Source organism: Kogia breviceps, chromosome 9 (assembly GCF_026419965.1).
Source record: "Kogia breviceps isolate mKogBre1 chromosome 9, mKogBre1 haplotype 1, whole genome shotgun sequence".
NCBI classification, from domain to species: Eukaryota; Metazoa; Chordata; class Mammalia; order Artiodactyla; family Physeteridae; genus Kogia; species Kogia breviceps.
The window spans coordinates 69,513,959-69,538,450 of record NC_081318.1 but is presented as its reverse complement, the minus strand read 5'-3'; the positions used below and the strand labels follow the sequence as shown (position 1 = coordinate 69,538,450).

Genomic DNA, 24,492 nt, shown 5'->3' with positions numbered 1-24,492 from the left:
GAAAAACAGAGCTGGAGGAATCCGGCTCCCTGACTTCAGACTATACCACAAAGTTATAGTCATCAAGACAGTACGGTACTGGCACAAAAATAGAAATATAGATCAATGGAACAAGATACAAAGCCCGGAGATAAACCCACAAACATATGGTCACCTTGTGTTTGATAAAGGAGGCAAGAATATACAATGGAGAAAAGACAGCCTCTTTAATAAGTGGTGCTGGGCAAACTGGACAGCTACGTGGAAAAGAATGAAATTAGAACACTCCCTAACACCATACACAAAAATAAAATCAAAATGGGTTAAAGACCTAAATGTAAGGCCAGACACTCTAAAACTCTTAGAGGAAAACATAGGCAGAACACTCTATGACATAAATCACAGCAAGATCCTTTTTGACCCACATCCTAGAGAAATGGAAATAAAAACAAAAATAAACACGTGAGATCTAGTGAAGCTTAAAAGCTTTTTCACAGCAAAGGAAACCATAAACAAGGCAAAAAGACAACCCTCACAATGGGAGAAAATATTTGCAAATGAAACAACTGACAAAGGATTAATCTCCAAAATTTACAAGCAGCTCATGCAGCTCAATATCAAAAAAACAAACAACCCAATCCAAAAGTAGGCAGAAGACCTAAATAGACATTTCTACAAAGAAGATATACAGATTGCCAACAAACACGTGAAACGATGCTCAACATCATTAATCATTAGAGCAATGCAAATCAAAACTATAATGAGATATCATCTCACACCGGTCAGAATGGCCATCATCAAAAAATCTACAAACAATAAATGCTGGAAAGGGTGTGGAGAAAAGGGAATCCTCTTGCACTGTTGGTGGGAATGTAAATTGATACAGCCACTATGGAGAACAGTATGGAGGTTCCTTAAAAAACTAAAAATAGAACTACCATATGACCCAGCAATCTCACTACTGGGTATATACCCTGAGAAAACCATAATTCAAAAAGAGTCATGTACCAAAATGTTCATTGCAACTCTATTTACAATAGCCAGGACATGGAAGCAACCTAAGTGTCTGTCAACAGATGAATAGATAAAGAAGATGTGGCACATATATACAATCGAATATTACTCAGCCATAAAAAGAAACGAAGTTGAGTCATTTGTAGTGAGGTGGATGGACCTAGAGTCTGTCATACAGCGTGAAGTAAGTCAGAAAGAGAAAAACAAATACCGTATGCTAACACACATATGTGGAATCTAAGAAAGAAAGAAAAAAAAATGCCATGAAGAGATTAGTGGTAGGACGGGAATAAAACACAGACCTACTAGAGCATGGACTTGAGGATATGGGGAGGGGGAAGGGTAAGCTGTGACAAGGTGAGAGAGTGGCATGGACATATATACACTACCAAACATAAAATCAATAGCTAGTGGGAAACAGCCGCATAGCACAGGGAGATCAGCTCGGTGCTTTGTGACCACCTAGAGGGGTGGGATAGGGAGGGTTGGGAGGGAGGGAGACACAAGAGGGAAGAGATATGGGAACATATGTATATGTATAACTGATTCACTTTGTTATAAAGCAGACACTAACACACCATTGTAAAGCAATTATACTCCAATAAAGATGTTAAAAAATAAATAAAGTAAAATTTATAGAATACAGGATCCTAAATGGGTCAAAAATCTAAATTCACTAGGGTATGTTACTAAACCTAATAGCAGGTTTACCTGTTGTGACCAAATAAACATATTTCTTTAAAAAAAAAAAAACAGAATTGCAGAACCAAAGATAGATGTATTCTCAAACACTAAAAATATCATTGAACCTTACACTAACCTTGGACACTGTCTACTCTTTGTTGTGTGAGAAAAGTAAACCTCTTTTTACTTAAGTCACTGTAGTTGGATTTCTGTTACATACAAGAAATTAAATTCCAGCTAATGAAACATTACTGAAGATATTCAAGTTATATTTGCATATGATCACCATCTATGAGAGTACAACAAAATAATAGTGCTTATTTCTGAACAGAGGAATTGCAGATGATCTTTATTTCTTCTTAACATTTTTCTATATTATCAAAAACTTATAGCCTTAATTGGTGAAATTATCCAGTGTCAATGGTAATAATAGCAATTGTAGCTTATTCATTGAGCCCTTTATTCTGTGCTAAATACTGGGGTAAGGACTTCAATGTATTATCTCATTGTTATCACATTACCTTATTTAATACACACAAATGAAGATGAAAGATATATATTTAGGTAGGCTAATAAAATTGGAAAATACTTATTTCACTACATAACTGTTTAGCTTATTGTAAATTGAAGTTATTATTATTATAACTAAATTAACCAAAAGTTTGAGGAGTTTTCATTTCATTTCTTCTAAATACCTGAAGGTACTCCCTGGGCTGGTTTTTGCTTAAGTGGTGATCTTGGATTCCATGAGGTATCTACTTTTCCTCCAAATGCTATTGATTGAACAATATGAGACTTTTTATGGTTAAAAATCGTAATCATTGATCTTCTTTCTTTTTCTGTAACTTCTGATAAATGCAAAAAGTATTGTTATTATATAACATTATAAATAGATATGCAGAGTGATTCAAAATAGAATTACTTTTAAAAATGGATTTATCCCATGTTGTATGTGAACATCCTGTCAAAATTAATTTGTAAAAAGGCTACCAAGTTATTTACATAATCTTACAAGTGCTCAATGTATGTCCCTCATGTCACAAGGCACAAATCAATCCTATCACATCACATTTTAACACATCACCATGGATGATTGAAATTGCAGCTGTGCTACATCCCTTCTTTTCCTCATGGCTATGAAGAAGAAGAGGAATAAACATAAGGTTTTAATATATTCTCATTTAGAAGTTACTCAATTATAAGAATGTTCAAATCTGTAGAAAGGTAAGTAGATAGGTAATAAAGAACTTCTGGGTAAAATAGACCTCAAAAAATGTAAAATGTAAGGCACTGAGGTTGATTTTTCTTTTTTGTGACTTATATAAATCAGACATAATAGTTTATCTACAATGTCTAAAAATATATCACATAGAAGTTATTATTATATATGTTTTAGTATATATATATACATATTCACAGAATTTCAAAGAATATGACGTTTAGAACTTAAATAGGCCTATGAGACTTAGTCCAATTGTCTCATTTTTGAAATAAAAAAATTAAGGGTGCCGGGGGGGTCAGTGAATTGGCATTCAACACATTACTGTCAAAACTAGAATTAAAAGGAGACATTTCCTCATGCTCAGTTAGATGGCCTTTCCTATAAAGTGGTCAACAGACATGAATTCCTAAACTATAGCAAATTTCATACAGCAAAAATTTCAAAAATAAATAATTGAAAAACGTTCATTTACAAAGACAATTATTTCCAAAAATCATCAGCAATTTAAACCACTGAGTTATAAGACTGACTCTCAAATATGTCTCTGCAAGAAGAAGTGTTCTTACGATTTCCGTCAAGCAACTCTACTCCTGGAAGGTGGTAGATTGTGTATAAACGGTACAAGTTATATTGGCATAAAGGGTTTTGGTAGAGAGCTGCAAAGAAAGAATCCAAATTAAGATGTCAGGTTTCAAAATCAGTTACATTTATCACTTGATAAAATATGAGAAATTGCAAGATTAATATAAAACATAACAGTATGTAAAGCCCTGCTTCACAGACCAATGGTTTCACCAAACCCTTACTTATTCATCGCAGGACTTACTTTTCCTATCTGTTAAATTCATTCATTCAACAAATATTTTCGGAGTGCTTACTATCTACTAGGAACTGTGCTAGGTGCTGAGGACATATCTTTGACCGAAATCTGTCACAAATGAGGAAACTTTTAACATGTCCGTAAATTAATCAGTAAAGGAAGAACTCAATATCAGCTCTAGAGGGTTCTTGATGCTGCTCTTTATTAAAGTATTTGTTCATTGGTTCTCTTCTTCCAGTCTCAAAGGTCACATGGGTGCCTGTGTGGAGATGGGCAGAGTTGTGGTGCACTGTTCTATTATAATTTTCTTCCTTGGCTTCACACCATTGCACCTAGTTCTGAACATATAAATGCCAGTAGCAGCTTCAGATCTCAGCAGGAGTAGAGGTGAAGAGACGCAGGTTTTGCATCTCATTTACCTCTGGCCAGGCACAGGGGACTAGGATTTCCTTGTGCGCAGGTGCTAGGATACTTAATGAACCATGCTCCCTAATACAGGCTGGAGGTGGGAGTCATGCTGATGCGGAAGAGCTCCAGGCGCTTCTGACATGACATCCCTTAGGCATCAGCATGTAGGTACATTTTTTTAAATCTTCAGCTAGAAGTTGTATTTTATTTCCATGGAAAAGGTACTTTCCCTATTCTTCTTTAGATAATATTAAACAGGGTTATTTCAATACAATGTGAAATAAAACTCTCATAATTTCCACTCGGATATCTTTAGCTATTGAATTCCACCTACACATAATTTCTAGAAAATACTCCTGGAAAAGACATCTAGTGAGCAGAACCACTAGATGGCAGTAGCAGAAAGAGCTCCAGCTAGTGTACAAAAACATCACTCAACAAAATGAGGCTCGTTTAACGTACATTTAAATCTAGGAGTACTGCTGTAGCATTTGACTAGTTATAAAATACAAGGAGGTTTGATAAAAGCATGAAAGTATTAAACATTAGAAACCCAGAAAAAACTGATTAATATTTATAAACAAGAGTTTGCAACATAAAGAAGAGGGGGTCAAGGGGGATGCTTGAAAGACAACAAACTAGATAAAAACTGAAGTTAATCATCTGAATGTTTTCTCTGCAGGTAATAAAATATTCTGATATTTGTTGTATAAACACAAACTTTTCTGGCTAATAAAATCGTTATAGGTAGCTATTCGCTATGGAAAACATGAGCTTTAGAGGGACTTAAAGCAGGCAGTGGAAGGCACCTGGTGCATAATAAACAAAAATTATAAGAAGAAAGGCAAAAAAGAAAATGTAGAGCCAGAGGCAACAAGAAAATTTAAAAGTATTGGGGGAAATGAGAGGAAAAATGAAATGGATATTTTTCAAGATTTCTTAAGTGACAAAACTGGTTTGAATTTTAATCTCAAAAGAAGGAATTTAAAGTGGTAGCAAATAATTATAACTACAGGATAGGGAATAGAACGGATGTATATTAAACCAGTAATAAGGACAGATTTTAAAAGATCCACAGGGATCATACATTGTAGTTTGAGCCAGACAAAGAAGAAAAAAGGTCACCCTTCAAGGATATAAAAGAAAAACACAATTGTTTTTAAGGAGAGTTTAGGAGGGAGAAAAATTCACAGATGCTTTAGTGCAGAAGTCTGCTCTGTGGTTACTGTCTTGGAGAATAATATCTGACACCTCATAACACTATCCTACATTATAGCAGCTGGGAGTAGAGTCTGCCTTTGCATATGATGTTAATGGAAAATGTACCAACATCTTTCAATGATGTTTACTTTTAGGATACACTTCATATTCTCTTTTCCCTCTGAGAACACTACTATTTAATTTCTTTTCTTGGTTTTTCTTCCTAGTGTTTAGTTAAATAACTGCTTTATGTAAATTTTAAAACTTCTGGCTTCAGCTAAACAAATCACCAAATTTGGATTTACTACTATTACATTACTTGTTAAAAAGGTGTCATAATACTAAAAACTCGATGCACTTATTGTGGTTTAACATTCATCTCATCATAAAATAAAATCTAAATGACAGCAAGTCAGAAAACTGGGCTATTAAGCCTAGTCTCTGACTAAATTAACTTAAAAAAATAATTAGAATTAAATAATTTTAAAAGAATTTCATTTTTATTATTCTTCATTTTTTTTTCTTACTCTTAAATGTTAGAAGGAAGCAATCTTATTTTTAACTATCTTTTTTCCCCTCTATACTATTAAGCATTTAACATTTTGGATTTATGAGTTTTGGATTGATGCTACTAAAATTACCATAAATAAAGTTTCTAAGATATGATATTGGTTTCCTGTGTCTGAAAGTTCTGAAAACCTTCTATGATGTATGGGTACATTCCTTTAGAAACTATGAAGCGAAATTGTTTACACTTTCACTTTCAATAAGTTAATACTATTTAATCCACCTTCCCTCTAGGCTACTTATTGAGTACAGCTTGGTGGCGCCAGCACTGTCTTGCTTATCTTAATTTGGGATTCTGAGTCTAAGCAATTTACATTTACCCAATAATATAGTAAAATGTTTCTACTACCTTACTGCACAAGCTTGAGTTACATGAGTCACATGTGTGAAGCTACTTCTTATTGAAAACAGAAGAGGAAAAATAAAGTCATCTAAATAATTGGCTCTAGTTAATTTTTTTTAACTTTTAAGGCAAAATTAAAAATCACCATTTAAATGAACCTGAATGGTTTTTAGACCACCTGTGAAGAAAGTTGATGTAATTAATAATGTACCAACATATCCATTTTAATAGATGGGGAAATGATGTAGAGAAGTGAAAAGCAGTTGCATCTGTGCCCATACAGAACAGCCTGTGGAAGGAAGCTCGACTGTCAATGATCAAAGAGAGGTTCTGGCTCAAGGTTACTTAGTAAGGTCAGCATCTCCATTGATACCATCTCATTTTAACTAAAATCTCTGGGCCACAGCATACCACATGATTGTACTGAATATGGAAATGATCCCTGATTTTTAAAAGGCAAACTTGGACTAAAGCAAGGGTTAGGAGAGTGAAGAACGCTGTTTCAAGACAAACAGCAGTGAAAGACCCAGTTGGCTCTTTTTATTGAGTGGACTGTTCTATTGTGTTGTTTGGGAGGAGTGGTCCCACCTTGAGGGGCATTTCAGGGTAAAGAGTCTCAAATGAAGAGACCACTGAGACCATAGTCCCACGCTGACCTCTCAGCATCCCTCTTCACTCCCTGGCTATTTGCCATCAGCAGTGGACTGTGGCTAAATGAGGAAAGGCAGGACGTGCTTAAAAGCAAAATCTGTAAAAAATGGAGACCTTCTCTTTGAAAGGGGCACTTCCTGTCTCCAAGGGTGAATCCTTAAGTCTCTGCTAGGAAGCAAGTCTTAACAATTATGGAATGTAGGAGTTCAAGTATACTTTCCAACACTGGAGCTTAATGCGACATAGAGAAAATTTGAGAAAAATGAGGAGACTAATGATTTAGGAACAGGAGAATGGGTTAAGTATTTTGTTGCTGTTGTCGGCGTTGTTTTTTCTCTGTGCTGGGAAAGAGGCAGGGAGACTGAAGGTTAGTGAAAGTCCGCAGACACAAGCAAATCTTTGACACATGTGGATTTAGAAAGAGTTTGGAAGAGGGAAGGGAAGAGGAAAATGGAGCCAGAGGGGGAGGGTGTGGAAAGGTAGACTGCCTGAGAGAAAAGGTGTGGCCCTCCTGACTCAACCTGGAAGTCAGGAATTCCAGTTTGTAGCACCTCACACTCTGCAGCTGGTTTTAGGCCTCCCTGAAGCTCCCAGCCATGTGTATACTGGGTAATCTCTTGGCAGTTCTCCTTATTGCCAGTGGAGGGTGCAATGCTGAAATGGATTAGAGGTTTACCCTCCAGGCTATTTTCTCACCCTCTAAAGAATTGTAATTGAAGTGGAATAATAATAATAATATTTTAGCATTTTAAACAGTTTTATAACTTGCAAAGAAAAAATGTTTGTTTTTTTTTTTGCGGTACGCGGGGCTCTCACTGTTGTGGCCTCTCCCTTCGTGGAGCACAGGCTCTGGACACACAGGCTCAGCGGCCATGGCTCACAGAACGGCATGTGGGATCTTCCCGGACTGGGGCACAAACCCCTGTCCCCTGCATCAGCAGGCGGACTCTCAACCACGGTGCCATCAGGGAAGTCCCGAAAAGACAATTTTTAACCCTTGAAAATACGTGGGGGACTTCCCTGGTGGCACAGTGGTTAAGAATCCACCTGCCAATGCAGGGGACAGGGTTCGAGCCCTGGTCTGGGAAGATCCCACATGCTGCAGAGCAACTAAGCCCGTGAGCCACAACTACTGAGCCCGTGTGCCACAACTACTGAAGCCCACGTGCCTAGAGCCCGTGTTCCACAACAAGAGAAGCCACCACAATGAATAGCCCACGTACTGCAACAAAGAGTAGCCCCTGCTCGCCATAACTAGAGAAAGCCCACGTGCAGCCATGAAGACCCAACACGGCCAAAATTAAATAAATTAATTAATAAATTTATTTTTTTTAAATATATGGATTTCTTATTGTAGTTAATGAGCTGAATCTAATCTGTGATTGCAAAGGAGGTTCATAGGAACTTAATCAGGGGACATTACTGCACAATATAATTAGTAGCTAGTAAATGCCAACATTTTTTTCTTAATTTTTTTAAATTTATTTTTGGCTGAGTTGGGTGTTCGTTGCTGTGCAAAGACTTTCTCTAGTTGCAGCGAGCAGGGGCTACTCTTCGTTGTGGTGCGCGGGCTTCTCATTGTGGTGGCTTCTCTTTGCAGACCACGGGCTCTAGGTGCACGGGCTTCAGTATTTGTGACACATGGGCTCAGTAGTTGTGGCTCGTGGGCTTAGTTGCTCTGCAGCATGTGGGATCTTCCTGGACCAGGGCTTGAACCCATGTCCCCTGCATTGGCAGGCGGATTCCACTGCACCACCAGGGAAGTCCGCCAACATTTTTTTTGTATAATATCTTTAACCAAAATAGGGCAAGGGTTCAAACTGTGCATATTTGCTACCAAAAATTTTCAGAAAATGCTTTTTTTGGGGTAACCTGATGCAGCATTTTCTCCATTTCAAAAAATGATCCCTCTACAAGATTCTCAGTTGGAACAATTTATAGTCACTGATTTTAAGTAGAGGTCATTTAAAATGTTGTGACAAGCAATGTTACGGACCTTATACTACCAGGCTGACCGAATAGCCTTTCAGAGAACTAGAAAAGGCACTCCTGCACCCCACCTCAGGGCTGACACCATTCTGCACCCACATACACGGCTGGTAAGGCAGGCAGGGGCTGAATTTCAGACTCCACTCACCCCCCCCCCCCTGCCGCCAGGCACTTTTGTTTAAGGCATAACCCTGTTGACTATGATGGGCCAACTTTGATTGCTAACCTCCAAATCTTGCATTGTAAAATAAGCTTGCTTAAATTATTCAGTTCTTACATTTAGCAAATTGTCCAATTAGTTTTGCATCGACCCCCCTCAGTTCTGTAAGAAATATTTAGGCTGAGAGTTACAAAACTCTAAGCTCCATAAAGGTCTAGATAGGCTCTTTCTTGTTTACTTTTTTGTCTCCATCTAGTAGTGTCCTTAGTGAATGCATGATAACTATTTATTGAATGAATGAATGATCAACAAAAGAAACAAGGCATGAGTTTAAGTTTCAACATTCCTTAGCAGTCTGGTTAAAGCTCTGAGCCCTGCATTTCTACCATTAAAGAGGGAATAATTCTAATCACATCATTGGATTGCTATGAAGATTTAAATGAGAATATAATGAGAGCATTTTCTCAACATTCAAACATGTTGTTTTTATAATTATTATTCAAAATGTCAGTTTTTTAAAAATCTATTTACCAATCAGCAGAATTTCTAGACTGTGTTCATCTTAATTCATTATCTAATTTACATAAATCATAATAAAACAAATTTTTGTTATTACTCCTTCAAACCAATTAATGCTTTACAGAGTTAGCTTAATATTTGAAGCAATCCTGAGATGTAGTTATTAGCCCATTTTACAGAAAAATGAAGGTAAGAGAGAGTTCAAGATCTAGTATAACCAGTCTTTTAATCATTTAAAGACATTTGAAGCATTTGTTCAGCACAGAAGGGCCAGATAATTCAAATATGCAGGCCAATCCTGATAAGTCTTTCACAGACCTCAATCAAAAATGAGCACTGAATTCCTTAGAACTTGGGGTACTTTTAATAGTTGGGTTTAAAGAATCTTACCTATAAGAACTTAAATCATTTCTCCTTAATATAGTAGGTATAACTGATTAACACTCAAAATATTTGAAAATTTCAATAACTCTATGTATTGTGCTGATTAGAAGCTCCACCGTCAACACCACTTTACACGTATTCAAAACACTATCTTTGGCAATTCTGAGAAATGAATAGAAAATATATAGGAAAAAAACATCTATTTTATGACCTTGTATAAAGAAGTCCACAAACTCTGACGTTTGAAAACCCATTCACTGCTCTGAGTCTTTTCCCTGGGTCCACCTAGAACCATTTGTTCTGAATTGCAATCGTGTACCAGTTTATTTACCCTTTGACACTATAAGCTTAAAAACAAACAAACAAACAAACCAAACCACTATACGCTTATTGAGAGTAGGAACTGTGTACTATTTATTTTTCCAACCCATCTCACACTTTCTTCAAATACTGAGGTTAGTTCCTTGCTGGGTGCGATTCAATATATATGAATTGTTTGCTATTCACCCAATAGGAAGATTACAATAAAACGTGCTCTTTTTTTAGTGTGGGGGGGAGGGAGTGTCAGCTTTACTAATATAATTCACATATCACGAGGTTCACTAATTTTAAGTATACAATTCATGGTTTTTAGTATATTCATGGAATTGTGCAACCATCACCACCTTCAATTTTAGAACATTTTCATCACCCTGAAAAGAAACCCCAGACTGTCACTCGCCAGACCCTCATTCCCTCAGCCCTGGGCAACCACTATTTAAAAAGTTACCTCTCAGTGTTGCTGTCTCGATAGACGTGCCCATTCTGGACATTTATATAAACAAATAGAATCATACAATATGTGCTAAAACTTCCTTTAGAGGTAAAACCAAAAACACAGATTTAAACATGTACCTCCTCTTTTGTTGCTTTCATCATTTCCATTTGGCATGCCATATCATTTCACAAAACTATTTTTTTCTACCTGTTGTTCTTTCAAAAATGTATTTTTAAAAAGAAAAAGATCTAGTCTTGTCTTCAGGAATATCTAAGTAGTTTTGTTATAAACACTGATCTAATTTAAATTCAAAAAATGGGCTTCCCTGATGGCGCAGTGGTTGGGAGTCCGCCTGCCGATGCAGGGGACGCGGGTTCATGCCCCGGTCCGGGAGGATCCCTCAGGCCGCGGAGCGGCTGGGCCCGTGGGCCGTGGCCGCTGGGCCTACGCGTCCAGAGCCTGTGCTCCGAGGCGGAAGAGGCCGCAGCGGTGAGAGGCCCGCATACCGCCAAAAAAAAAAAGAAAAAAATGTCCTGTTTTATCACTATTTTAAGTTATGGCCATATAAAAGTACAAATTAATACTTAGGGTCTTCAGATTTAGCATTCCCTTTAATTCCTTTACTGTTGCCTCAATGTTTGTTAACTCATTGTGGTGCAGCAGGAGTATATGCAACGAATGCAAAGAGTGCAGGCCTAAAAAAAATTAAAATATTTGTATAAGATTTTAAACATTTTTAATGCTAATTAAACATGCTAACTAAACAAAAGCAAAGAATACATTACATCTGGTGAAGGGAGGAATTATTAATAATATGATGAATTATCATTAAGAATACAACAAAGCATAAGAATTCAAATAAGCAACTGTAATTTGGGAATACAAAGCCAATTTCTTTCCACTGTCTTTTTTTTCTGTAGCAATGATTTCGTTTGACTCTGAAGGGGTTATTTTCCTTATCCTTATTTTGTTTGTTTTGTTTTGCCAATGTTGCTTACTTTATAATGCCAATCCAGGAAATATTTATTCAAATCAATATGTCCCCCAAATTGCTCAACTAAATATTTTCTTTACACAATGGGAAGCCAAATATTCCTATCATTTTATTGATTCTAAATTGCACATTTTCCCACATTTTTAACATAAGTGAAAGTGTGTTGTATCTTTGCAATAACGACATCATAGTTGAATTGGCAAGATTTCCTTTCTTCATGGAACAAGGAATCATACTGGATCTCAAAATTTATGGTATTTCAATTCTGCAACATGTAATACAGAAGAAAAATGTTTTGTACCATACTTCTTTGTATCTCATGATCATAGTATATCATGTACTTTTACACCAGGCTTGAAATTGTCAGTTTAGAGATTGTTGCAGGTACAAAATCAACTCAGAGTGAAACAGAAATTTGGCTGGGAAAAATTATAGCCTGTAAAAACATTTAAGACTATTTATGAAGTCATTATTTTTTATTAATGCTCCCAAACATTAAAATTTGCTTCCACAATATCTAGTTTGTGTCCAACTGTGCAGTAGAATGGCAAAATTTCTATGCTAAAAAAAGATTCTTTTACATCTTGAATAAGATATATGACAATATTGAGTTAAAACCATAATCAAACAGCACATCTTAAAATGAAATGTAGGGAGGGTGGGAGAGAGGGTGACACAAGAGGGAAGAGATATGGGAACAGATGTATATGTATAACTGATTCATTTTGTTGTAAAGGAAAAACTAACACACTATTGTAAAACAGTTATACTCCAATAAAGATGTTAAAATAAATAAATAAATAAATAAATAAATAAAATGAAATGTATACAAGAACATTAAAAAATAGCAGTTTCCATCATATATTTTCAACAGAAACGTTAAAACAGATTATTGCATGCCATGAGCAATACCATAGTTGAAAGTTATTATTTAATTGAAAATCAATTCAATCAAAAGACAAAATTTAAGACATACCTTGTATATCAAATATTGCATTATTGTTTAGGTATAGTTCTGCCAGACAGTAGTTTCTAGTTATAAATGTTATTCCATGGAGCTGAAAATGAGAGTTAGAGAACAATATTCTTTCTACAATAATTACATGTAATTACATATAGATATAAAAATTTAATAAGAACCATAGAAGTTCAACATTTGCTGTTTTTATTAATTATGTGCAACCTTTTGATCTGGGCCATGAGTTTATGTCTGGATTGTCTTTGAAGATACATATGATAAAAAGGGTGCTTTTAGCTAACTTAATACTCGAACTTCTCTTACCACGTCTCCACCAAACTCCCTGAAGGTTTTTCAAAGCCTCTGGAATCTGGCCTAGTCCTTTTGCTCTCACAACCTTCGCTACGTTTCTGTGCCCTATAGTCACATTGGATTTGGCTCCATATATCCACTAATTCACCATCACATATTATTAAGTGCCTACTACGTGCCAAGGGCTCTCTCCTCCGATAATGCTGAATCGTTTCTGCATCTGTGTATGAGTCACGATTTCTCTTTGCCTGCATGGCTTTTCCTCCTGGTACATTTCTGATTATTCTTAAGGATCTGGCCTAGGCTGGCAAGGCCTATCCAACCATGCCTAAGCAGGCTGCCACAAGAAGTTTCCACTGCTCCAGAGATTTCTTGAGACCGTTCTTTGATCTCTTTGCATCTCACTGCTGTCTTCTTGCTCTGTTTTGACCCACTTTTTGTTCCTTTAAACTTCCACCTGCTCCAGCATTTTAAGTCAGATCTCTTGAGAGATGGTCTAATTCTGCAGTCAATGCTCTACCTCCCCTCCCCAAGCTCTGCCTCCGAGATTGTCTAATTGTGAATTCCCTTTCTTTATGCCCCAGTCTATGAACCATCTCCTCTTCTCAGGCTCGCTGTCCTTCGGGTCAACAGATCTCAGCTTAGCCGAGGACTCTGTAATCTGAATACACACAGTAGGTCAGTGCTAACAGCTCAACCGGCCACCATCCCCAGGGAGAGGACAAGGCACAGCATAATCCTGTTACTTTACAGCTCATCTTTTGTAAAATAAGGCCTTTCCTGACAACCCCCATGCCCATGAATCTTCCTTTTCTTGTCCACATCCAACACTTCCTATGACTTGTGCAATTACTTGATCACTAGTTTTGTGTCTTCCTTAAGGAAAGAAACGATATTTCTTCAGTCTGTTATCCTTCCCACCTCTCCATTCTCCTAATGATATGGTGAAGCTGCATCTTACTTTTAAGATTAGATTAGAAATTTGGTGTACTGTAAGGACTGAAAATAGTCAAAACACTCTTGAAAATTCCTCAAATGCACCATTAAAGTACATGATAGGAGTATTTAACTCTAAACTGAATTCAGAAATGTTTCTGTTACCCTGCAAGGAGAATCCCACTACTTTTTAAAAAATATTGACTTTATAACCTCAATAAAATTTGACAGATTTGTTTGAGTTATGAGGATGAGGCAGGGTAGAGTCATAATGTGGGGCCGGTATGTTCTAAAAGCAGCACTTAAGTTAAATGTAACAATGCTAAATTTACTGCTTAATACAGGATCTAGCAAGGAGAAGAATCGTATAAAATAGTTATTGATCAAGTGCTTCCTAATTTATATATACAGAAATATATGCTTATGATTGTAAATTAGTTTTACATGTTTATTAAAGCCTATCACAGTAACTATTGTCATCAGTTAAGTAGAACTGTTTTGACCTTTGATTGATTGATTCAGGTAGACAGATGCCAACCTATCTGATTTAGTGAGGATTTATTGGAAATTTTACTCATGCCCTCTCGTATCTCAGAAAAGCTATTTTAGATTGGTAATCAAAGTTTGAAAATGGGTTTCTTTAATGAATTTTCTTTAATTTTTTCTTATATTTGTAACAGTCACAAATTTTGAAGCTATAAAAGGCACATGTGCTGCTTACCTCATCTCACAGTCTCATCTGTACCTAATTATGTGAGCACTCATGCAGGAGAACCACCAGTAACTGCATTTCAGCTTTGTTCAGTCACAAAAGGAGCCATGTTTCCCCCAGGTAGGAGAGACCACCCAACACAGTCAGGGGTGGGTCCCAGTTGGCTTCCTATCCCTTTCTACTCTTCTTGCTGGCCTCCTGACAGCAACTCACTACCTTCCATCCTTCTCCTCACCACTCCCTGATCTAATGAGAGCCACACCTAACATCAGCCTAGAAAGAGAACACCAGGGCAAACCATGACTTTTTTTTTGCGGTACGCGAGCCTCTCACTGTTGTGGCCTCTCCCATTAAGGAGCACAGGCTCCGGACGCGCAGGCTCAGCGGCCATGGCTCACGGGCCCAGCCACTCCGTGGCATGTAGGATTTTCCCGGACCGGGGCATGAACCCGTGTCCCCTGCATCGGCAGGCAGACTCTCAACCACTGCGCCACCAGGGAAACCCTAAACCATGACTTTTTCTTCTCTCTTTTTTCCCAGTTGCCTGCTCAACCACACATTACCAGAACATTCTAATTAGTTGAGGTTTTAATTTCTCTTGCGTTACACATTAACGCAAGAATACTAATAAACTCAACCATTTCATCTTGATTATAGAATAATAATTTTCCCAAGAGCATTAACATCTTTGGACCATGATTATTGGAATTTTAAGATTGTACCATTTGTTGGGGCGAAATGAATGGGAGGAATGTAGTGAAAAGGGATAAAGCCAGATCATGAGAATCTTGGGGAACTAATAAAAGATTTTGTGCAGAGGAGTGTTGTTGCCCAGTTTTATTTTGGAAAAAAAAAATGACAGAGAAGAGTACTGTTTAGAGGAGATAGTAAGTATAACAGCAAGAGATGAACAAAAACGGTGTTATGCTAATTCAGAAGAATATATGGGTCCCAGAGTAGAGTAATAACAGTGGGAGAGGAGCAAAGTAGAGGGAATTGAACGATAATTCCAAGGCAGAATTCACAGGACTTAAATAGACATTGCAGTGTACCAAGTTGTTGAAGTCAAGATCTAGGAATGGGAGTTGGAAGACATGCTGATTGTTCTGACACTCAAACCATTGTTAAAGTAAAATGTTATTATAATTATCCATTTAGGAAAATCTACACTACTGAGTCTAAGGATTGTCATAGGATTTATACTGAATGTGACATTCCACAAATCATATATCTTAGCTCAGGGCTTAGCACATAGCAAGTGCTCAATAAACGATAGCTATTATTATTAACTATTTAACCATTATTATTTTTTATAGAGCTGAGAGCACTTACATTTAAGGTAAAGCTCTTACAGGTAACCGCTGAGGTACTAGTGGGGAAAATTTTACACCAGCATGAGTTTAAAATTAAGGAGGCGTTCTTTTAGAGGATTTCTCATCCTTTACAGCTATTGACATTTGGGGTCCAGATAATTCTTTGTTGGGGCTGAGGAAGCTGCCCTGTGGATTGTAGTATGGTTGGCAGCATCCCTAGCCTCTACCCACTAGATGCCAGGAATATACACACCCCAGTTGTGAAAATCAAAAAGGTCTCCAGACATTGCCAAATGTTCCCCTTGTGTGTGGGAGGTGTGGCAGGGGTTGTAAAGTCACTCCTAGTTGAGAACTGCTGGTTCAGAGTCAAGGGGACAGTCATATCTTTTAAGTGCTTATTATGACCCAAGCACTAAGCTAGATGTTTTCACCATTATCTAATATGATCCTTCCAATAGCCCATGTTATTTGTTTCGTTCCCTTATTTACCTAGGAGGAAACTGAGGCTCAGAGAAGTTTAAAAACAGCTTTCTCAAGACAACAGAGCAAGGGTTCAAACCCAAGGCTGTCTGACTCGGATCAAAAGTTGGTGTGTAGGGCTTCCCTGGTGGCGCAGTGGTTGAGAGTCCGCTTGCCGATGCAGGGGACACGGGTTCGTGCCCCGGTCTGGGAAGATCCCACATGCCGCGGAGCGGCTGGGCCTGTGAGCCATGGCTGCTGAGCCTGCGCGTCCGGAGCCTGTGCTCCGCAACGGGAGAGGCCACGACAGTGAGAGGCCCGCGTAACGCAAAAAAAAAAAAAAAAAAAAAAGTTGGTGTGTAGTACATCATACATTGTTGTACATTAGTACATTATTTTAGTGTAGAAAATGTTATTATAAATAAGTATTTTGATTATGTTTTAGATGAAGAAGTTTATAAACAATGACCTTGCCAGAATAGGTATTTTTATTTAAATTTAGTTTGTAAAAGTTGTCAACTGTTCAGTTTTTGTTACATGGTAGAAACTCAGATTCCATTTTGGAGAGTTGCTTGGTGAGGCATTATATACAGGTTTCTCATCAAATGCTTACTCTAATCTGTGACAAATGAAATATACCAAAGTAATGCTAGGTCTTCCAGAAATAGAAGGATACCAGCATTGTGACAACAATATTATGAGCTCACTACTAAACGTCTGTAAAAGAAAAATTTTGAGGTAATGAGCCAAAACACAAATAGATCAAATGTATATATACATTTGAAACTGTAGTATAAAATGCAAATCACTTAGATCACTCGTCTGAGCAGACCCAGCTTCTTAGGAAAGCTGGAAAAGATGAAGTGACCTAAAATTCCCTCAGTCAGCCTTGCTAAACGATGAGACAAGGCAGGGAGTCTTCAGAAGGCCTGTTAATACGCACCTAAGAGCAGCTGCCTCCCACTAATTACATCAGCGGAGATTAGAAAAAGATGACCCAGAAAGAGAGGAGCTGCAGAACTAGTAGATATCTACGCAGTACAAGGAGAAAGCAAGCCCTCGGAGAGCATAATGAAGGAAGCAGGGCAGCCTGCGCAAACCTAGGAAAGCTGGGGCATTGCATGTCCTCAGAAACAACTTGTACCTATTTAATTTGCTGGTTCAAGATCAGACCAGAAGCTCCAGTTTTATCATCCACTACATAATAATGGGGAAAAGTGTGCACCCTTCAAGCATGTTAGGCTCCAAACACACCAAACTACATTCATCCTTTGTCTCCCAAACCACTGCTTTCTCTCATTCCATTCCAGGCAGTCTGCAACCACAATATCCTCACCAGGAGTACGGCCACACCTTCTGCCCTTCCTAATTCTATCACTAGAGCAGGCACCATAACATTTATTTTTATATTCTATCAGTAGCCTAATGCAAGTACAGAATAAACCATATTAGAGAGGATGCTTTTGGCTCCAAGTAACTCCTAAGCTCAACTCAAACTGGCACATAAATTAGAACACTTATTATCTCACATATCAAGGAGTCCAGAGGCTGTGAGAGCTCCCGTCTGAATATCTCAATGCTTCTCTGAGCTCTGCTTTTCTCACAATGTTGGATACATCCACAAGTTGATAGGATGGTTCCTGGCTTACTAGCCAGGCAAGAAAACACCCAGAGGGCACAAGGGACATCTCTTCTAGTGCTCTTTTTCAGGAATAAGGAAACCTTTCACAGAAGCCTCCCAGTAGCTACCTCCAATATATCTATTACGACAACTGGGTTATGAGCCAATTCATTGACTAACCACTCACAAGGAAGATGGGATTATCCTGATTGGTTTAAACAGTTCAGGCTCCACCTCTTGGAACTGGGAATGGAGCCACCTACCTGACTAAAAAGAAGTATGTACCAATACCTTAACCCAGATTCTGCTGTATAGGTAAAAGAATAGAATGGATAATGAATGGACAACCAATAATGGTCAGTACATACATCTCAACAAAGTTGTTGATTGAATAAATGAATAAACAAAAAAGGGTGTGTTCATTTTATTTTACTATTTTGTGCCTTAGTTGTTCCTAAGTAGAGGGTAGCCTAATATAATGTAAGAACAATGCTGGTCACAAATTTAGATCATTGTTAACAAAACATTACAATTCTAAATATTTGTATTCCTTTGTCAATGTTGATGTTTCTCACTATGATTCTTCATACCATGTCTATTCTGGCATAGTAACTTCTTAGTGGTCCACCTAATATAATCTAGATATTAAAGAAAAGTAATAATCAAAATTTTCCATGTGAATTTTGATGAAGTACTATCATAGGTAATATGCCCATTAGAGTTTTGGAACCTGAATAAGATTTTAATTTTTCATAGAGTATGAATACTCAGGCAACTTAGCAACCAGTCAATTATTGATCAATAGAAAAACTCACATTAGCTTATTCACTCATCTCCTGACCACTTAAAACTTATTTTGAATATGATATCCTTTCAGGATTATATGGAATAAGTGTCTATTTTTAAAGAACAAAGTTAAGTGATGGTTATTTTGGAAATAATAGTGTGTTGAACATAAATAACCAAACACAAGAAGAGAATTTAGCCCTTTTGTTGCACCCTTTCCCCACCCACCCCTTCCAAAACAAAAGAAAGTACAATAGTTGACAGTGTATGCAATCCCTTCCTATGTATGTAATGTATCTGTAATTCAACTGTGTGAAAATTCAATGACTGGCTGAAGGTGGGACGGTGTCCACTACAAGAAAGCCAAAAAATATTACAAAATCCCTAACTATACCTCTCCCTTTAGAAATATTGCCAACATTTGTACATTCTTTCCTTCAAAACTGAATACTGAACACCACAAGGAACACACATGAAAAGCAAAGATTAATCATTTTTGCCATGCTTGATGAGTTCCATCTTTTTCTAATCAGAGGTCACACACTGTGACCCAGGATAATTTTTGGCAGGGTATTTAAAAGAGTTTTGAACTTGTATGCCCTTAAGTAGTGTGTGCACTTTCCATTTCAGTTGTTAGCTGCCTGGGCCTTGAATGTATTTGTGTTTGTTCTCCTAGAAATTATTTTAAACTTATGAAAATTATGCTTGCACTTAATACTAGAAGAACTTTCATTTTCCATTTTCCACTTGGTTAAAAGAACAGACAGAAAATGCAATGTAATATTTAAATACTTTCATAAACATGGATGCTTAAAGATTCAATGCTGTGAATCTGGGCTATTGCTTGACAAGCAGACTACTACTGAAAACTCAAATTATTATTTTTTAATCAGCTGGTGTTTGAAAGTTTAAATTTAAAATGCTAAGATTGGGTCATCAATTTATAATGAACAAAATACAAGCTGTTGGAACGTCAAACTTTAGAAAGTTGAGAATGACTAACTAACTATAATAATTGTTTTGGCTTGAATTGCAGTTCAGTCCTGCTTTATGACTTGAAGAGAGCTTGGAGCCCCACTCAGGACTCCACTACAGAGGAGGCACTGCCAGCTAAACCTTAGCGTCTAAGAAAAGCTTCAAGGGCCACACTCAGTGCCCTTGAAAAGCATTCCTTGCAGTTGGGGACATGTTAGCTTAGTGCCTGGCACTTCCTGAAGAAGCTAGATCGGCCTGGGTAGCAACTGGGAGGTAATCAGTCCTTCTGACAGCAGGACAAAGGTGTGTGAGTTCTGGGAAATACATGCAGGACCATTGGAGGAATGCTGATCTAGGGCACTTTACAAAGGATCCTGCCGAAATGGGCAGTTTGCCAAGGCCAGGAGATGCTCAGTTGTAAGTACCACTGGGATACAAGGTGAAGGGAGGCCAGGAGTGGCCAGAGAAGAGGAATTAGAGTTGGAGGAACCTAGCAGGGGAGCTTCTGAATAACCCATAAAGAGAAGTAAACTCTGAACATATTGACAACAGAGGTTACAAATCAAATAAGAACTTTGTTTTTCCTTTGCCTTTCCTCTGCCTCCACTCTTCCCCATTCCATACCAACCCTGGAGAAGGCTAGGGTGGAGGTGAGAGGCAAAGGAAACAACCAACCACACCCCCCTTGCTAATGAAGCAGGCAGCTGGCCATCTGCAGTCAGCCCTAGCTGGATAAGGGAGGGGAGATAGAGAGATGTCTCATTTATGAATTAACATATTCACCTCCACATTCTCATTTCTGAACTGAGACTATGACTATGTCTCAAAATGGACTGTAAGCTTTTGAACTACATAAGAGAGAGAAGAAAAGTCATGAGACTGCCCAAGTTTTCTTCCGGGAGACTGGGAAGCAATAGCTTCCACTGAGCAGTTTTGAAAGCACATGGGAGAAAAAAGTAAAGTTCCAGTCTGATAACATTTCACAAATCATGCTATTCAATATACCTGTTTATATATATATATATATATATATATATATATATATATATATATATATATACATATATATATAAAGTTTCTTACCTAAATTAAAATTAGGAGTATAAAATATTAATACTTTTCATGATCAGTTCTATTAAAAACATGAAATTAAGATAGCAATTTAATTATAGAGCCATTTAAGATCAAATATCGTACTACCTTGTTATGATGTAGCCATAAGTATTTTAATTTTTTAAACCTAGAAAGATCAATGACCTCTGTCAGTTCCCTGGAAAGGAAAACAAAAAGTGAACATTAGCAATGATTAATTCATTCACGGGTAAGGTGGCTTATGGGGGAACTGGAAAGGCCTCTCTCTGTCCTTTCAAAATTACTGGCACTCTTATATGTGCTAACTTCCTAAATTCTGTCTTCAAAACTTCATTCACGACAGAGACATCAGAAATACATCTACACGTGGAGCTTCTCCTGTAGAGCACCCACCGAACGCTGGCAGAGGACCTCGGACCTCCAAAAAGGCAAGAAACTCCCCACATATCTGGGTAGGGCAAAAGAAAAAAGAATAAACAGGGACAAAAGAATAGGGACGGGACCTACGCCAGTGGGAGGGAGCCGAGAAGGAGGAAAGACTCCCACACACTAGAGGCCCCTTCGCGGGCGGAGACTGCGGGCGCCGGAGGGGGAAGCTCCGGAGCCGCGGAGGACAGCTCAGGCACAGGGGTGCGGAGGGCAAAGCGGAGAGATTCCCGCAGAGGATCGGTGCCGACCGGCGCTCACCAGCCCGAGAGGCTTGTCTGCTCGCCCGCCTGGGCGGGCGGGGCCGGGAGCTGAGGCTCGGGCTTCAGTCGGATCCCGGGGAAAGGGCTGGAGTTGGCAGAGTGAAGACAGCTTGAAGGGGGCTAGTGCGCCACGGCTGGCCGGGAGGGAGTTCGGGAGAAGTCTGGAGCTGCCGAAGAGGCAAGAGACCTTTTCCTCCCTCTTTGCTGCCTGGGCGCGAGGAGAGGGGATTAAGTGCGCCGCTTAAAGGAGCCCTAGAACCGGGCGCGGAGCTGCCGAAGAGACAAGAGACTTTTTCTTGCCTCTTTGCTTCCTCGGGTGTGAGGTGAGGGGATTAAGAGCACCGCATAGAGGAGCTCCAGAAACGGGCGCGAGCCGCGGCTGTCGGCACGGACAGTAGAGACGGGTGTCGGACGCTAAGGTTGCTGCTGCCACCACCAAGAGGCCTGTGTGTGAGCACAGGTCACTCTCCACACCGGCCCTCCCGGGAGCCCGTGCAGTCCGCCACTGCCAGGGTCCCGGGATCCAGGGACAGCTTCCCCGGGAGAACGCACGGCGCGCCTTGGGCCTGTGCAGCGTCACGTCGGCCTCTGACGTCGCGGACTCGCCCCGCCTCCGTGCCACTCCCTTCCCCCAGCCTGAGTGAGCTGGAGCCCCCGAATCAACTGCTCCTTTAACATCGTCCTGTCTGAGCGAAGGGCAGTCGCCCTCGGACAACCTACACGCAGAGGCGGGACCAAGTCCAAAGCTGAACCCCAGGAGCTGTGCGAACAGAGAGGAGAGGGGGAGATCTCTCCCAACAGCCTCAGAAGCGGCGGATTAAAGCTCCACAATCAACTTGAAGTGCCCTGCATCTGTTGAAAACCTGAATAGACAACGAATCATCCCAAGTTGAGGAGGTGGACTTTGGGAGCAAGATATACTATTATTTTCCCCTTTTTTCTTTTTGTGGGTGTGTATGTGTGTGCTGCTGTGTGAGATTTTGTCTGTATAGCTTTGCTTGCACCATTTGTCCTAGGGTTAGACCGACCCATTTTTCTGTTTTTTGTTTGTTTGTTTGTTTTTTTGTTTTTTTTTTGTTTTTTTTGTTTTTTGTTTTTTAAAAGGAAATTTTTCTTCTTAATAATTATTTTTTATTTTAATAACTATACTTTATACTACTCTGTCTTCTCCCTTTCTTTCTTCCTTTCTTCCCTCCTTCCCTCCTTTCTTCCTTCTTTCCCCCTTCTTTCCTCCCTTCCTCTCTTCCTTCCTCCCTTTCTTCCTCTGCACCTTCCGTCCTTGCTTTCTTGCTTCCTTCCTTCATTTCTTCCTTCCTTTCTTCCTTCCTTCCCTCCCTCCCTCCTTCCTTCCTTTTCTTTCCTCTCTATTTATTCTACCTTTTATTTTGAGCCGTGTGGATTAAAGGTTCTTGGCGCCCCAGCCAGGCACCAGGGCGGTGTCCCTGAGGTGGGAGAACCAACCTCAAGACACTAGTCCACAAGAGACCTCCGAGCTCCACGTAATATCAGACGGCGAAAATCTCCCAGAGACCTCCATCTCAACACCAAGACCCAGCTTCACTCAAGGACCAGCAAAGAACAGTGCTGGACACCCTATCCCCAACAAAGAGCAAGACAGGTCTACAGCCCCATCCATTAGCAGAGAGACTGCCTAAAATCATAATAAGGTTACCAACATCCCCAAACACACCACCAGACGAGGACCTGCCCACCAGAAGGACAAGATCCAGCCTCATCCACCAGAACAGAGGCACTAGTCCCCCCAACCAGGGAATCTACTCAACCCACTGAACCAACCTTAGCCACTGGGGACAGCCACCAAAAACAACAGGAACTACGAACCTGCAGCGTGCAAAAAGGAGACCTCAAACACAGTAAGATAAGCGAAATGAGAAGACAGAAAAACACACAACAGATGAAGGAGCAAGATAAAAACACACCAGACCTAACAGATGAAGAGGTAATAGCCAATCTACCTGAAAGAGAATTTAGAATAATGATGGTGAAGATGATGCAAAGTCTTGGAAATAGAATAGACAATTTGCAAGAAACAGTTAACAGGGACCTAGAAGAAATAAAGAGGAAGCAAGCAACGATGAGCAACACAATAAATGAAATTAAAAATACTCTAGATGGGATCAATAGCAGAATAACTGAGGCAGAAGGACGGATAAGTGACCTGGAAGATAAAATAGTGGAAATAACTACTGCAGAGCAGAAGAAAGAAAAAAGAATGAAAAGAACTGAGGACAGTCTCAGAGACCTCTGGGACAACATTAAACGCACCAACATTCGAATTATAGGGGTCCCAGAAGAAGAAGAGAAAAAGAAAGGGACTGAGAAAATATTTGAAGAGATTATAGTTGAAAACTTCCCTAATATAGGAAAGGAAATAATCAATCAAGTCCAGGAAGCACAGAGAGTTCCATACAGGATAAACCCAAAGAGAAACACGCCACGACACATAATAATCAAACTGTCAAAAATTAAATACAAAGAAAACATATTAAAAGCAGCAAGGGAAAAACAACAAATAACACACAAGGGAATCCCCATAAGATTAACATCTGATCTTTCAGCAGAAACTCTACAAGCCAGAAGGGAGTGGCAGGACATATTTAAAGTGATGAAGGAAAAAAACCTACAACCAAGATTACTCTACCCAGCAAGGATCTCATTCAGATTTGATGGAGAAATTAAAACCTTTACAGACAAGCAAAAACTGAGAGAGTTCAGCACCACCAAACCAGCTCTACAACAAATCCTAAAGGAACTTCTCTAGGCAAGAAACACAAGAGAAGGAAAAGACCTACAAGAACAACCCGAAACAAGTAAATGGTAATAGGAACATACATATCGATAATTACCTTAAATGTAAATGGATTAAATGCTCCCACCAAAAGACACAGACTGGCTGAATGGATACAAAAACAAGACCCATATATATG

At 39.0% G+C, this 24,492-nt stretch overlaps 1 protein-coding gene across 1 annotated transcript in view; it reads right to left on the bottom strand.

The window, feature by feature from the left end:
- The window catches only part of LRRC72 (leucine rich repeat containing 72), a 49,472-nt gene that overhangs the window by 9,994 nt on the left and 14,986 nt on the right, over window positions 1-24,492 (bottom strand). The window contains exons 3-7 of the mRNA XM_059074981.2: window positions 20,964-21,033; window positions 12,668-12,749; window positions 11,282-11,392; window positions 3,466-3,555; window positions 2,373-2,525 (exon numbers count right to left, since the gene is read on the bottom strand). Coding sequence (XP_058930964.1) covers window positions 2,373-2,525; window positions 3,466-3,555; window positions 11,282-11,392; window positions 12,668-12,749; window positions 20,964-21,033 — 506 coding nt within the window. The remainder of the gene's footprint in view (window positions 1-2,372; window positions 2,526-3,465; window positions 3,556-11,281; window positions 11,393-12,667; window positions 12,750-20,963; window positions 21,034-24,492) is intronic.